We start from the raw sequence: 16788 nt of genomic DNA on the forward strand, positions 1-16788 counted from the left end.
GTGTCGTCACTCGGCTATTTAATTACGAGAAACCCCTCCAATTAATGAGAAATTACAAGATGAACCAGCCAACTACGAGTCACTGTGTACGACTAGGACGTTTATCTCATCATATGGTTTTAACCCAATGTTTTAAACACGACCGAACACTGAACCGGATGACAAAAAAAAAAAAAGTCAAAGGATATACAGAGAGTATATGTGGCAAAGGAGAAATTTAAATGTTTTTTACTTTTTATTTCAAATATAGAAGAAAATGTAGTCAGGAATTTTTGAAAATTTAAGGAAATAAAAAAAATATTTTGGCCGATGTTTCAATCGGTGGCCAAAATTTAAATGTTTTTACGAGTTTTGTCAGATTGTTTAGTAATAGATATTTCATGAAAAAAAAATCGGGTTAGTTATCAAATCAACAAATTTGCCAGTTTGACCGTGGATCCAGATCATATATAAAACACTGGTTTAATCTTTTACAGTGATTGTTGGGCGTATTAGGGTTGGACATCACTATTTATCGACTTAAACTCGCTATTTAACTCATACCCGCCTTAAAAATTCAAGTACTCAGTGTTATCAAGGCAATTAACAAGTCGATAATTTTCATTACTTGCAAGACCAAGTCAAGTATCAAGTATCATTATTAGTTTTAGTACTTGACTCTCGTTACTTGGTATTTGTTACATGATCTATATTAATTACTTGTTTATATTTATCTTTTCTTTTACTTGCATTTAGGATTGAACACAAATACTCTTTACTCTTTATATACTTGTTACTTGTTTCATATCCATCTTGATTTTTAAATAATCGTTGTCTTCTAGTCAAGTATTACGTAAAGAAGACAAATAAATATATATATGCATATTTCGATATATAAATATTGTATAATTTTCACGATAAAAATTTCTTTCTCTAAACAAGTAACATGTAATAACAAGTCATATAACTAAATTTTTAAGTAGAAAAAACAAAACAAATTTTTATTTTTATTTCTAATAGAGTATTATTTAATAAGTAGTTCTTAAATATTCCGAAAAACTCGTAAATAATTCACACATACTCGTAAATAGTAAGTAATAGAACAAGGCAATTAACTTGCAAGTAATTTATTTTTGATCAAGTACTTGAAATAGCAAGTACTCGTTTTTAACAAGTCAAGTACAAGTCCAAAAATTTCATTACTCTCGTACAAGTCAAGTCAGGTCGCAAGTACACGCAAAATAGCAAGTACCCGCCATGTGCTCAGCCCTAGGGCGTATAAATAAGGAAACCTATTTATAAGTGGTAACTCTGTTTTTGTTTTTAACCAAAGAAAGAAAAAACTTTTTCAATTGATGTTGGAAAAACCAGAAATCATCCCAATAGTATACACTTGACATGTTTATCCACGTATTTCCTTTCTAACTCTTCAAGGTGTGTTCTTTATATACAAATATGTATATGGACTTGCTATTCCTAGAATAATTTAAACCGCTTTGAGAACACTCCCCTTGTTTGACTTAGGTTGCCTCTTCCAAACTCTGCATCTTTAAGGATATTTTGCTTAAGTAATCCACCTGAAACTCGAAATGAACACACAACATCAAAAACGAAACGTAACACATTGAGCTTAATCAAAATATAGTGAAACCTGATTTCTCGCAGTGTTGAAAATTAACTCCTCGAAGCTGACAGCAATTCTCATGAGCTCCTCAATTCCTTCTTTCCCAGAATATGGAACATGTTTCTTCAGTGTTTCCAATCTGCTCAAATGACAAAAGTAACTTCTCTATCTTTAAGCATATGCACTAGGTCAAATCAATACCGACAACGTTTTATTTCTACAGATTTTTATCATTAGATTGGCTTTGGGGAGGAAATGAGTAGCAAGAGTGAGAAAATATTAAAATTTTGGAGGAACAAACTCACAGCTTGTTGACATTCTTCTGGCGTGAACCTGGTGGATGTTGAGTTCTCCAGTCACCTCTGTTTATGCCAAGATTACCTATGTGAATAAAGCATTGACAACAACAGATTTCTAACTCCATTTAAAACCTTCAAAGAGAAACAAATCAAGTGGGAAAATGGATGCAACTGAGCTCCAACATCCATTTATTACACTTAAAATGGACTAAAATTTACCATATCCAAAACAAGCTTCTGCTACTACATGAAGGACTTCAAGAAAGTCATTTACCTAGATCCAAGGGTAGGCTGTTGCTGGCAGCAAGGAGAGATATCTTTGCGGATATTTGGCGAAGGTAATCGATCTGGATGTTAATATTAAATATATCAGACCAAAAAGCAAGATATGACATAAATCAAGAAGGTATACAACAGCAAAGCATGTTTATGTTGTGAAGTTCATTGCCTTAGAAATCTCTATATTTACCACACTAACGAAATAGACATTGATGTTGTAAAGACAGTGAATCACCTGGTGATCAGCAGTGTTGAAAATATTCTCCTCCAATCTGGCAGCAAATCCCCTGAGCTCGTTGGTTCTCTCTGTCCCGGAATGGTGCTTCACTAGTGTATCCGTTCTACACAAATGAAAAGTTATATAACTATTGGGTGAAACGAGATATGAAACCATAACAATAACACTCTATTTCTAAAGGATATAACATCAAACTGGCTTGGGGGAAATGATACTAGGAGAGAAAGATGACAGCTCTTTTGAATGAGACGAAACAAACTCACATATTGTTGACAATCATCCTGCGAGTAGCAGGTGGCAGTTGAGTTCTCCAGTCTCCTGTGTCCACGGCAGGTTCTCTGTTCGGAAGATAAGAAGGCCTCAGACTGTTATTGTCCATTAGGCTTCCTACATCGACATTAGCCTTACCGGCTATAGCAATCACAACAGTTACTCAAACTTTAGATACAAATTCTCTTCTTCTTTTTTTTTTAACAGTTCCTTTTGGTTTAACTACCAAAGGTTACAGCGACAAAACAACCTTCTAATGCAAGATGAAGAAATTAGAAAATGTTTTGCTAGGCTTATGAAAATAGAGAAGCATAAAGGGATTGATTATTAGTACCCGACGAATTCAAGGGTGTGGTGGGCTCAGCTGCATTTTTAACCGTGTTTTCTATCGTCAGCACCTCTAAGGATATTTTCCGAAGGTAATCATTCTGAGACTCCAAATAAAAAATGGAAAATTAGACCAAAAGCGTGACATGAGATAAATCTGGAAAGCATACAAAAATCAAATATATGGCTACCAAATGTCAGTTCTTTAGTCCAATTCCATCGGTATGTTTAGGACACTAGAGAAACAAAGAAGGATGGTCAGCATATTACCAAGTTAGCAGCATTGTTGAAAACTTTATCCTCAAATCTGGAGGCAATTTTACTGTGCTCGTTGACTCCCTCTGGTCCAGAAAATGGAAGGTGTTGTTTCTTTAGTGCTTCCGTTCTGTGCTAACAGAAAAAAAAAAAAGTGATTTAATTTAAAACCCAAAATGATTTTGACAATGACATTAGGCTGAGAAACATAATCTAATAGATGTAATAAACGTACATCATGTTGACAATGCTCTCACGTGCATCAGATTGCAATTGAGTTCTCCAGTCTAATGTGTCAATCGCAGGTTCCCCATTGGGACAAGAAGGCCCCATTAAGTGTGTGTCCTGTCTTTATAATCCACAAAGCATCATCAATAGCGGACCAATAAGATTCAAAAGAAAGAAATTAACTTTAGCTATACAGACAGACAACAGTTTCGTTAACTGATCATCCATTACCAAACAAAACGACTTCATCTACTCTCCTAAATGTAAGAATACGAAACGCTTTCTCTTGAATCCAAGCCGCAAAGGAAAAAAAAATCTCAAAGCCAAGCCCTAGATTCGAGAAAAAAAAAAACAGAAACGCAATTAGGAAACTTCACCTTGAATCGACGATGAGATTACGCAGTTTCGAGGTCAAAGTCGCAGACCAGCGTTCCCTTTACAGCGAAGGAAACCAAAGGGCGGAAGAACAACGGGAAAGGAGAAATTGAAGTCAGAGCTAGGGCTTTTATACTATGGCCCATTGAGCTTAAACAAGCCCAAACTAATTTTACTTTTTAAGTCCTTTAATCATGGTTATAGGAACGATAAAATCAAAAGTTTCGCAATGCTTTTGAATCTTTTTCTTCTTCTTCTTCTCGTTATTATTAGGATAATAACAATATTAACTATTTTATACTTATGGAAAAAATCTTGTATAAAGAAGCTTTTACATAAGCATACTAGGATAAGACCTGCGCCTTGCGCAGGGTGAGTTTATTTATATATATATTATCGATAGTTTTTTTTATATATGTGATCATTTTATTTATATATATAAAATATTTTTTGTTGTTATTATATAATTTTTTTCCGATGGATCGGATCAATTTTTATTAAAAATAATAGAACAAAACTATAATTAATACATCATGGGTTGATCGGATTGGACATTAAACAAATTATAACATAAAAACCTTATTTTTTTCATCGAACACATTCTTGAAAAAAATGAACAGTATTATTTTCACAGCTGAATTATTTTGACTTTTATCTTCCATATGGTTTTGAAAGCTTTCAAATCAACCATCGAATTGATACATGTCATTTTAATGTTTTTAGTCGTATACTTAAGGAAAACTTACATTTTTGTAATTTAAAGTCGTTTTAAAAAATTCAAAATATAACATCTAAGAAAAAATCTAACATATAAGAAAAATCTAACATATAAGGTGTCCTCATTTTTGTATTTTAAAGTCGTTTTTTAAAAAAAAAAACATATAAGGTTTCCTCATTTTTGTAATTTAAAGTCATTTTAAAAAATTCAAAATATAACATATAAGAAAAAAACTAATTTTTTTATTATATGGTTAATGTGATTGTTTAAGTTTTTTTAATAATATAAATTTAAACAAAAATGAAGAAGGATGCAAAAATTGTTATCAAATCTTTATTATTCATAATCATTAATTCTCGTATATATGTAAATCATATTAGGTAATTCCGTAGCTTTTATTTAAGGAAAGAATACACACTTCATATATTTTAGGTTAATATAATGTTCTTTAGTGTTATATAATTATGGAATAATATGACACCATTAGATTAAACTATACTTTATATTAGATGCTCTATAATTCTTTGAAATGAAATTTAGAAGGCATTTAGAGTGCCACCTAGGATTTGGGTTTTTTTTAATTAATACAAAATTAAGGTTCTAATTTTTCAAATGCTTCTCAATTAATATATAGGGGATACAAGATTTACTTAACATGAGAGAGAGCAAGGCGAGGCTTCTTCCTCCGCAAGAAATATGTTACCGATTATACAGAGAAATTTTTTAGATAGACCTTTAAAAAGTTTTGATCACAGATGTAGACCCAAATATCAAAATGACCAAAATGTTTTATTAAGGAGTGTATTTTTGGATTTAAAATTTAGAATTTTGAGTTTATGGTTTAGAGTTAAGGGGTGGAGTTTTGGAGAATGATTTCAAATTTCAAAAACTAAAAAATATTAAAATTTTCAAAATAAAATAATCTATTTTGGTCATTTTGTTTTTTTAGATCTATTTTTGTGACATAAACTTAAAAAAAATCTATCTTATAAAATTGTTCTTATACAAACATAATTAACATTCCTTTATTCATGCCTTTTAACTTTGGAGGCTTTTAAGCTCTACTTCTTAATATTATCAAATACATACGTGGAATCGCCAGAAAGTTCCAAATGCTCCCCCCTTCAAAGCAATTTTACTTAGTCGTCCTCTTCCATAGTCTGCATCTTTAAGGATATTTTGCGAAAGTAATCCACCTAAAACTCGAAACAATCCATGCTTAATCAAGAAATTTTCACAGCACCGTCATCCCACTGCTTCACTAATGTTAGCTAAAATTAGAATGAAGAAGAGTGAAGTGAAGTGAAGTGAGTGAGACCTGGTTAATAGCAGTGTTGAATATTAACTCCTCGAAGCTGAGAGCAATTCTCCTGAGCTCCTCAATTCCTTCTTGCCCTGAATACGGAACATGTTTCTTCAGAGTTTCCATTCTGCGCCATATGACAAAAAAAGAAAAGATACTATTCTTAGGTCAAGGCACTACTATGACAAAACGTTTATAACAAAAGCAAAAGAAAAAAAAAATGTAACGAACATACAGCTTGTCGATATTCTTCTGGCGTGAATCAAGTGGCAGTTGAATTCTCCAGTCACCTGAGTTTATGGTAGGTTCAACGTTCAGGAGAGAAGTCTCTGCATTGTCCTTGATCAAATGATTCCCTGTGGGATATTCACAAAGCATCAAGGGTTTAGACCATATAACCTCCACAAGGAGAATGAGTTGTTTAGCACACCAAAACCAGCTTTTGCTAAGTACACGAAGGACGTTGCTTACTAATTATATCCAAGGTTAGGTTGTTACTATCAGCAAGGATAGAAGAATCGGAACCAGCTGCATTTTGAGCTTTAGTCTCCATAGTCAGCATCTTCATCGATATTTTCCGGAGGTAATCAGTCTGAAAATTCAAAAAAAAAAAAAAAAATCAGGATCATAGCTTTCATACACCCCAACCGTATAATGGGGGGAGGGGGGGGGAGGGGGTACAAAAGATCATATCTTATTTTCCCATGTCCATTGGTTTTTGCAAATCTCTAATATAAAACCACACTAACGAAACAAAATTAATATAAAGGAGGACAAGAGGTGTGTGTAACCTGGTTAACAGCACTGCTGAAAATTTTCTCCTCGAACCTGGCAGCAATTCTCTTGAGCTCGTTAATCCCTTCTGGTCCAGAATACGGAAAGTGCCTCTTTAGTGTATCCATTCTGCGCAAGTAAATCATGTAAGAACAATTACCAAAAAATTTTAACTTATTGATCAAGAATCTATATATATAATAGCAGCATAGAAGAAACCTTCTAGTTATAGAGAAATTATATATATATACAAAACAGGAGATGTGATGATGAAGTTACATCTTGTTGACGATGTTCTGTCGTGAACCCGGTGGCAGTTGAGTTCTCCAGTCACCAGAGTTTATGGCAGGTTCTTCGTTCAGGAGAAAAGGCTCTACATTGCCATTGATCATGAGATTGTCTGTGGAATATTCACAAAAGCATCAAAGGGTAGATCTTATAAGAAAACAAAACACATAACAAACCAAATGGAATCTATTTCAAATGAAGGCACAGAGGAGACCGGCGAGACCACAAAGATGGATAACAATTAGCCGCTGAAAACTTCATATTAGGTGCCTATTGTGGCATTTAGATTAGCTCACACACATGGAGAATGCATTATCCAAAACCAGCTTCTGCTAAGTACATGAAGGACGCATTGCTTACCCAGTTCATCCAAGGCTAGGTTGCTTCTATCAGCAGGGATATAAGAAGCCGAACCGGCTACATTTTGCGATCTAGTCTCCATAGTCAGCATCTTCATAGATATTTTCCGAAGGTAATCAGTCTGAAAAATTCAAAAAATAAAAAGAAAATCATATACATGCCTTTTCATGTGCACTGCCCTCACAAATCTGTATACAGAGAAGGACGTGTGTATTATTATTATTACCTGGTAAACAGCACTGCTGAAAACTTTCTCCTCGAACCTGACAGCTATTCTCTTGAGCTCGTTAATCCCTTCTGGTCCAGAATACGAAAGGTGCTTCATTAGTGTAGCCATTCTGCGCAAGTTGCAAGTCAATCATGTAAGAATAATTTACCAAAAAAAAAAAAAAAAGCTTATTGAAACCTTCTAGTTCTAGAGGATATATGTATAGAGAGAGAGAGAGAGAGAAAAGGAGATATGATGATGACGTTACATCTTGCTGACGATCTTCTGTCGTGAATCAAATGGCAAATGATTCCTCCAATCATTTGTGTCCATGGCAGGTTCTCCGTTGTTAACAGAAGGCGCCATCAAGATCAAGACTTTTATAACTTCAATGAGAACAAACAAAAAAAAAAACAGATTAAAGTGTGATTAGCTCCAAATGTCTTGTAATTATTGAGACTTAGAGCACAAGAAAACAAACTATTGAGCTAAACCTCTGATCAGTACCAACTTCTTTCACTGATTGGTCGACATAATAAAATTCCATTTATTCTCTTGTAAACGTGAAATAAACAAGCCACGATACTTTTCTCGCATCCCGACCAGAAGAAGAAAACAAACCCCTAAAATCAAAGACGGAAAATTCGAGAAAACAAAATCACCTCAGATTTTCTGCAAGGGCTTTCGGGGATTGAGAGTTGCGACGAGCAGAGACCAAGACCAAGAACTTGCTTGAACATAAACGTAAATAGAAAAATGAAAAGAGGTGACATGGCCTTATTATATGAACCCAAATATGTAATGAATTTTTCAGAGAAAAAATGTTACAAGGGGCCCACTGATATTTGATTAGTCAGAATTAAAAAAAACTAGACTTTATTTTATGGACCCCACACTAAACAAAAATTATGCCCCATTGCCTCCTTTGCATTTTGTGTAGATTGTTTTAACTTTTTAACTGAGTTTACTAATACTTATATTTGAGTGTAATAATTTATTTACATAGAAATTAAAAAACAATATTAATTTTTTTGTGAATCTTTTTAAAATTTGCAATTTTTTATTTTTAAACTTGAATTTGAAAAAATTAGGTTTTAATATCGAAACAGACACCGATTTAGCGAGTTTGACCGGTTTTTAACCGAATTTGTCGGTAACTCAAATTTGGTTTTTATTATAACCCTGAACCGGTTAGAAGAGCGAGTAACGATTTGACATGTCCGACCATTTTCAAAGTACTGAACCGAAAAAAAATTATTGCTTTTAAATAAAAAATTATTCTGCATTTTCAAAGTACATGTTAAAATCTAGTTAGATGTTAAAGTATTTAACAAAACCTATTAAAGACTGAGCATAGAATACATGGAACAATAACAAAATGTCAGTTCATTTGTTTTCTTTGACATATTTATTATTATAACAAATTTGTTTTAATGGTAGCTGTTGTTTTTTATGTTTACATTCATTTTTCATCTATACAAAATATTAGTATTGTGAAATAATTAATTTGTTATTGGAAACTACACGGAGAAATTAAATTTACAATTATTTGCAGTAAAATGTGAAATTGGTAACTACTGTTTGTTTATGTTTATTAATTGTAAATGTGAAATTTTTATATAATTTCAAAAACAATGTTTGATAGGAATGATGAAACCTGATCAATAGCAGTGTTGAAAATCAACTCCTCGAAGGTGGCAGCAATTTTCTTGAGCTCTTTGTTTCGTTCTTTCCCACGGTTTGGAATATGTTTCTTTACTGTTCCCTTTCTGCTCACGTAAGGCAGGCAATATGTCAGAACGTTGTAACATTGATTTTTCTACAGAGCTTTAGCATTAAGCTGGCTTTGAAGCAAGCAAAGATAACTACTATTTCTGAGTGACAAACACACAATGCATAATGAACTTACATTTTGTTGGCATTCTTCTTGCGTGAATCCGGTAGCAGACAAGTTCTCCAGTCACTTGCGTTCACAGCAGGCTCTGCTTTGATGGGGCCTTCCATTGTCATCTGATGACAACCTTCACAAGACGACTAACAAATGAATCGTGATAATATTTCCAACACACTCAAAAAATTTCATGTTATTATTATGTGTTCTGGTATATACTAGCATATAAATCTAACTTACATGAAGAGTTTTTTTTTTTTTTTTTGGAAACAACATGAAGAGATTAATACGTTAAATTTACACACCAATAAAAGCATCTGCTACCATGAAGGGCTTATACCTGGATACAAGGGCAGACTGTTATAAACACCAGGGATAGGTAAAGGAAAAGGTAAAGAAGAAGAACCAGCTGCACTTTGCCATTTAGTAATCTCCATAGTCAGCATCTTTATGGATATTTTCCCAAGGTAATCCAACTGAAAGTATCAAAAATAAAAGAATATCAGGAAGGTTTCTAAGCTTTACAGGTACGCCACTGCCTCACAAAAACTCTTTGTATTACCGGGTTAGCAGTGTTAGAGCAAATTGATCATGAAGAGAAGGTAACCGTTGGATTGAATAAAGGCTTCACAGCCGTTGGATTAGCTAAGTTTGATTGGGTCTTTGTTTCTGTTTAGAGTCAATAACGAGACCGAGTATTTAGGCTCACGTCTGTTACTCTGTTTCCACTAGCGCAATTTTCGTTTCGTCTTGTTTCTATTTGTTATTGTAAGGCTATTTAACGCCATGATCTCCTATTGAATGAAGTACGTTTTCAGCATTCTAAACAAAGAGCTTTCATACTTTTACAGATTGGTATCAGAGCTCCGTTAGCGTGTGAAAACTGAGAGAGAAGAAGCCGTAGCTTCAAAACACAAGAGTGAAAAATGGGAGATGAGAAAATGAAGTTGCTACAGTTCGATGGGCATTGGGATCATTGGAGTGAGGTCATGGAGAATTTCTTCAGATCAAAGGGCCTGTGGAGTACGATTGAGACCGGTTTCGAGGAGTCATCATCCTCAACGGTGCTCACGGCGGAGCAGACACAGCAGCTGGAAGAAACCAAGAAAGATGACCATAAGGTGAAGCACTACCTCTATCAATCCATTGATAGAGTGACCTTTGAGCAGATCTTGGATAGGAGAACCTCCAAGATCATTTGGGAGTCAATGAAGAGGAAGTTCGGTGGGAACAATCGGGTGAAAAAGTCCCTGCTGTAGAAGCTGAGAAGAGACTTCGAGGTTCTGGAGATGAAGGAATCTGAGAGTGTGAAAGAGTATTTCACAAGAGTACTGGCGGTAACCAACCAGATGAGAAGTAATGGTGAGATCATGAATGATTCCAAAGTGGTGGAGAAGATCCTCAGGACTCTCAGCGAAAAATTCATGTATGTAGTGGTGTCCATTGAGGAATCTAAGGAGATTGAAAACATCCATCTCGATGAACTTCAGAGCTCTCTCACCGTTCATGAGCAAAAGTTCAAGAAGGTTGACAAAGCTGATGATCAAGTCTTGAAAGTATCCCATGGTGGAACTGGTTCATACCGTGGGAGAGGATCGACGTCAAGAGGAAGATGCTTCAATGGAAGAGGTAGAGGAAGAGGCCGTGGAAGAGACAAGAGCACGGTGGAGTGCTACAAATGTCACCGTCTAGGGCACTTTCAAAATGAATGTCCAATGTGGGATGAAGAAGCAAACTATGCTGACTTTGATGAGAAGGAAGAGATGCTACTAATGGCATATATTGAAAAGGAAGATGAGGAGATCGACGTGAAGTTTGAGGAAAATGCAGAGAAGATGTTAATGGCGTATGCTGGGAAGAACGAGAACATGATGAAGAGAACATGGTTCCTCGACTTTGGTTGTTCCAATCACATGAGTGGATATCGAGACCTATTCTCTCAGATGAATGAAAGCTTCAAACACACTGTGAAGCTGGGGAACGAAAAAAAGATGGAGGTTATTGGCAAAAGCAATGTGAAGCTGGTGCTGAATAGTGTAGCTTACACAATCAGTGATGTGTACAACATACCAGAACTCAAAAACAATCTGTTGAGTCTCGGACAACTTCAAGAGAAGGAGATGACGATCATCATACAAAAAGGAGTTTGTAAGATCTTTCATAAAGAAAGAGGTCTTATCGCAGTAAGCAAGATGAGCTCCAACAGAATGTTCATGTTGCTTGATCAGACCGGAGAGACAAGCCAACAACGTTGTCTACAAACAACCACAGAGGACACACCAAAGCTTTGGCATGAGCGTTATGGGCATCTCAGCCACACTGGTATGAAGACGTTGCAGAGCAAGGAGATGGTAAGAGGCTTGCCAAACTTTGACGTCCAAAAGTCACCTGCTCAGACTGTCTAGTAGGGAAACAGTCAAGGAATCCAATACCCAAGAAGAGTTCATGGAGAGCTACAGGAATCCTTGAGTTGGTGCATTCTGGCATATGCAGACCTATCAGTTCAGTAACCACAAGTGGTGTCAGATATGTTCTATGCTTTATAGATGATCACATCAGGAAAGCATGGGTGTATTTTCTGAAAGAAAAATCAGAGGCATTCAGTTACTTCAAGGAGTTCAAAAAGAGGGTGGAGACTGAGACAGGAAAACTGATCAAATGCTTGAGAACGGACCTCGGAGGGGAATACACATCAACTGAGTTCTCTGAGTTCTGCAAGGAACATGGAATTCGAAGACAAATCACCACTGCCTACACTCCACAGCAGAACAGAGTGGCGGAGAGGAAGAACCGCATTGTTATGAACATGGTGAGATCCATGTTATCAATGAGAAAGGTACGAAGAATCTTCTGGGCAGAAGCTGTCAATTGGACCTTCTACATTCTGAACAGATGTCCCACTCTCGCTGTTAAGAATGTCACACCACAAGAGGCTTGGGGAGGAGTCAAACCAAGTGTGGAACACTTAAGAGTGTGGGGATGCTTAGCTCATGCGCATGTACCAAATGAGAAGCGAAGGAAGCTTGATGACAAAAGCATCACATGTGTGTTGTTGGGTTTCTCAGAAGAATCAAAGGGCTATCGCTTATACAACACATCAACCAAGAAGATTGTGGTGAGCAGGGATGTGGTGTTTGAGGAAACAAAAGGTTGGAACAGGAATCAGAATCAAGAGAACATCGAGACTGAGCTGAAGTGGAACGATGATGATCTACCTTGGGGCGAAAGTGATAGTGACGGAGAAGAAGAAGTTGGAGGACCAGTGACTGTTGCAGAGGATACTCAAGAAGAACCGCAAGCAACAGTCAGGGAGGGAAGAAGACAGACGAGGCCTCCTAGCTATCTCAGAGATTATGTCACGTATGTCACTGAAAATGAAGCATTTAATGAGGACGATGAGGTAAACATGGTTCAGATCAACTCCTCTGATCCATCCACTTTTACAGATGCTCAGATGTGCATCAACTGGAGAGAGGCCATGGATGCAGAGGTAGACTCGATTGAGAAGAATCACACCTGGGAGCTATCAGACTTACCGTATGGAGCAAAGTGCATTGGAGTGAAATGGATATACAAGACAAAGTTAAACGAGCTTGGAGAGGAGAGCAAGTACAAAGCTAGGCTGGTGGCAAAAGGATATGCACTGGATCATGGAGTTGATTATACAGAAGTCGATGCACCTGTCGCACGCATGGACACCATCATAACCATTGTCTCAACCGCAGCTCAGAAAGGATGGGATATCTTTCAGCTCGACGTCAAGTCAGCCTTCCTTCACGGAGTACTTGCAGAAGACGTCTATGTTCAGCAACCAGAAGGGTATGAGATAGAAGGAAAGGAAGAGAAGGTTTGCAAGTTGCACAAAGCCTTATATGGGTTGAAACAAGCCCCACGGGCTTCGTTCAGTAGGATCGAGGAGTATTTTTCCAAAGAAGGGTTCAAGAAGTCTGAGAATGAAGAAACTTTGTTCATCAAAAGAAACAAGCATGGTAATCTCCTCATCGTTAGCGTATACGTAGATGACTTGATATACACTGGAGATGATGTATCTATGATGAAAGAGTTTAAGTTGTCAATGGAGAAGGAATTTAATATGTCTGATCTTGGAAAGATGAGATACTTTCTAGGCATAGAAATATTGCAGACAAGTCAAGGGATTCATATGTCTCAGACAAAATATGCCATGGAGGTCTTGAAACGTTTTGATATGGAAGACTGTAACGGAGTTCGCAATCCAATGGTGTCTGGAAGCAAGGTTGACATGGATGAGAATGGAGAAAGGATTGATGAGACTTTCTACAAGCAGATCATTGGAAGTCTCATGTACATCACAACGACGAGACCAGACCTGCAGTTTGCTGTAAGCTTACTGAGTCGCTACATGTCTGAACCAACAAAGCTGCATCTTCAGGTTGCCAAGAGGGTTCTACGGTACTTAAGAGGCACGGTGGACTATGGGATTTGGTACAAGAGAGGAGGAGCTGGACAGCTACTGGTGTATACTGATAGTGACTTTGCAGGTGACATCGATAGCAGGAAGAGTACCTCGGGCTATGTATTGCCTATGGACAATGCGGTTGTAGCATGGTTATCAAAGAAGCAGCCGATCGTTACACTATCCACGACAGAGCCGGAGTATGTTGCAGCATCGGTTTGTGCTTGTCAAGTTATATGGTTCAAAAGGATCTTGGGAGAGTTGGGGTACAATGTGGATGGAAGCACTGTCATCTACCGCGGCAACACCTCAACTATAAAGCTTTCAAAGAATCCCGTCTTTCATGGAAGATGCAAGCACATAGGAGTTTGTTTCCATTTCCTACGCGACATGGTGAAGGATGAAGAGATACAGTTGGAGCATTGTGGTTCAGCTGAGCAAGTGGCCGATATCTTTACAAAACCGTTGAAGCTAGAGACGTTTGAGAGATTAAGGAGTCAGCTTGGAATTTGCTCAGTGACAGATAAGCTAAGTTTGGTTCACCAAGCTTAGTTTAGGGAGGGTTTGTTGGAGCAAATTGATCATGAAGAGAAGGTAAATGTTGGATTGAATAAAGGCTTCACAGCCATTGTATTAGCTAAGTTTGATTGGGTCTTTGTTTATGTTTAGAGTCAATAACGAGACCGAGTATTTAGGCTCACGTTTGTTACTCTGTTTCCACTAGCGCAAGTTTCGTTTCATCTTGTTTCTACTTGTTATTGTAAGGCTATTTAACGCCATGATCTCCTATTGAATGAAGTACGTTTTCAGCATTCTAAACAAAGAGCTTTCATACTATTACAGTTAGCAGCACAACCAAAAATTTTCTCCTCGAATTTGGAAGCAATTCTCCTAAGCTCTTTAATTTCTTCTGGTCCAGAATACGGAAGCTGCTTCCTTATTGTTTCCATTCTGCGCAACACACAATGATTGGTCAATAAAAGTGAAAAGAAGAAAGATACCACACAAAAAAAAAGAGAAAGATAACACAAAGTTACATCAACCAAAGTTACATCTTGCCGATGATCTTCTCACGTGAATCAAATGGCAATTGAGCTCTCCAGTCACATGTGTCCATGGCAGGCTCGCCTTTTGGAAAAGAAGGTGTCAAATTGTTATTATCCATCAAGTAAACTACATTTACAAGCAATGAAAAGCAGAGTATGTAGATTAAGTAGACTTATCATAGGTTCATAACTAAATGAAAACAGAGAAGAAACACAAACAATGACCAAGAATTTTACAGGAAACAAACTACCACACAGCATATGGATTATCTTTACACTCAGAACTTCTCAATGGATTTATATGAATTGAGTTTTTTACAGGATATGGATGATGAGTATGAAAAAAACTCATTAGAAGAATGAATCCACCTAGGTATTACAACTTGTTATTAATAAATATCCGATATGATCAGCACCAGTTTTAATTATCTATTCTCGTAGAACACTTCACACATTTCATAATTGTTATTTTAAAAAGTAGATCATCCATCGACAGAAACTTCAATGGAGAGAATACTTCTCTCGCATCCAATACCACAAGAGAATAACAAAATTTCAATAAACGTCACCTCGAATCCAGAAACCTATGGACGAGATTTGTGTGGGTGCTCAAGATTTGCTACGAGCGGAGAGACAGGAACGAAAATGGGGAAAATGTTTATCTTATAAAAGTAATAGAAAAGTCAATATTTATTCATAACATAGAGGTTTTTTATATAGGAGATTACACCGTCATAGATAAATGGAAAGATCACAAATCATAATCTCTTGGTTATGAGCCATCCACAATCTGGTTTATAACACTCCCCCTTGGATGTCATAACCATTTAGAGCTTGTAATGTGCTTTAATGTTGCCTCATTAAAACCTTAACAGAAAAACCCAATTGGGACAAAACCATGGTGAAGGAAAAAGAGTACAACACACATTACTCCCCCATGATTTGGGCATTACTGAAGGTCCCTTGGACCTCTCCAATTTTCTGCAATCCGTGGGTGATGAAGATCTTGGGCAGAATATGTTTCGTCCTCGAACATAATAGTTGGTTCTTCTTTACCATCGGCCATGCCATAATTTGATCGAACATATTGAGTCATCGACCTCAAATACACACACACGAAATCTTGGATGATGTTGCTGTGATATGCGTGTACCACCATGTGTAAAACATAACATGTGTGGAAACAAATCAACAAAACCAAATAACCCCTCTTTGGGCTGGTTAGTATAAAATAAACCAAAATCAAAGGCTTCTTCATCGTCCTTTTTATGGACCAATCAGATCAGTGTCTAAAACAAGACTTCTGCATCGTCCATCAGGACTAAATGGATTTCTTTATCGTCCACCTTTGGACTGAATGGATCAATGTCCAAAACAAGTGATCTCACGCCCATGTACTAGATAATGGGTGAGACTGGTCCATATTAAATCTCTTGACTACCTTTTTCTGTATATACTATTTGATGCACAAGGATTTCATTGTTAATGTACTCAAGTTGTAATCCCAAACAAAACTTTGTTTTCCAAGATCTTTCATCTCAAACTCTTTCTTGAGATATTCAATTGTTTGGAAAATTGTATCCAGAGGTTCCTAGGATATTCAAATCATATAATTTGATGATTATCAATATTGTTCTCGAGAACTTGATGTTCTTTCAGCTCAATACCCTATAGTACTTTCATTATCCAGTGGACCATATAAATATGCAGTCACTACATCAACTTGCTGCAAGTCTAATTTTCTCTCTTATATAGCCAGACTTATGAGAAATCTAAAAGTAGTTGCATCCACCACATGGGAGTATGTCTCCTCATAATCTATTACTGGTCTTTGTGAGAATCCTTGTGCAACATCAGCTTTATATCTCACGATTTCTATTCCTCACAAGAC

At 36.5% G+C, this 16788-nt stretch overlaps 2 protein-coding genes across 4 annotated transcripts; both read right to left on the reverse strand.

The window, feature by feature from the left end:
• Positions 1-1363: 1363 nt before the first annotated feature.
• On the reverse strand, positions 1364-3984 carry LOC106343534 (mediator of RNA polymerase II transcription subunit 15a-like). 3 transcript variants are annotated; one of them, XM_013782774.1, is made up of 10 exons: positions 3877-3984; positions 3507-3620; positions 3287-3401; positions 3024-3123; positions 2683-2806; positions 2417-2522; positions 2177-2249; positions 1909-1984; positions 1631-1742; positions 1364-1556 (listed from the first exon to the last, which is right to left on the reverse strand). In XM_013782774.1, the coding sequence occupies exons 2-10, from the start codon at positions 3602-3604 to the stop codon at positions 1500-1502; spliced, it is 861 nt and encodes a 286-aa protein (XP_013638228.1). In that variant the 5' UTR covers positions 3605-3620; positions 3877-3984; the 3' UTR covers positions 1364-1499. The 3 variants fall into 3 exon arrangements, with proteins under 3 accessions (XP_013638228.1, XP_013638226.1, XP_013638227.1); XM_013782772.1 differs by having other exon boundaries at positions 2683-2830; XM_013782773.1 differs by having other exon boundaries at positions 2683-2830; positions 3024-3117; positions 3877-3981.
• A 1746-nt stretch (positions 3985-5730) lies between these two features.
• Positions 5731-8274, reverse strand: LOC106293307. Its single transcript, XM_013728970.1, has 10 exons — positions 8188-8274; positions 7794-7911; positions 7544-7655; positions 7318-7438; positions 6949-7069; positions 6687-6798; positions 6367-6487; positions 6131-6251; positions 5911-6022; positions 5731-5788 (listed from the first exon to the last, which is right to left on the reverse strand). The coding sequence occupies exons 2-10, from the start codon at positions 7889-7891 to the stop codon at positions 5732-5734; spliced, it is 975 nt and encodes a 324-aa protein (XP_013584424.1). The 5' UTR covers positions 7892-7911; positions 8188-8274; the 3' UTR covers position 5731.
• Between the last annotated feature and the right edge of the window lie 8514 nt (positions 8275-16788).

Source organism: Brassica oleracea, chromosome C5 (genome assembly GCF_000695525.1).
Source record: "Brassica oleracea var. oleracea cultivar TO1000 chromosome C5, BOL, whole genome shotgun sequence".
Taxonomy (NCBI): Eukaryota; Viridiplantae; Streptophyta; class Magnoliopsida; order Brassicales; family Brassicaceae; genus Brassica; species Brassica oleracea.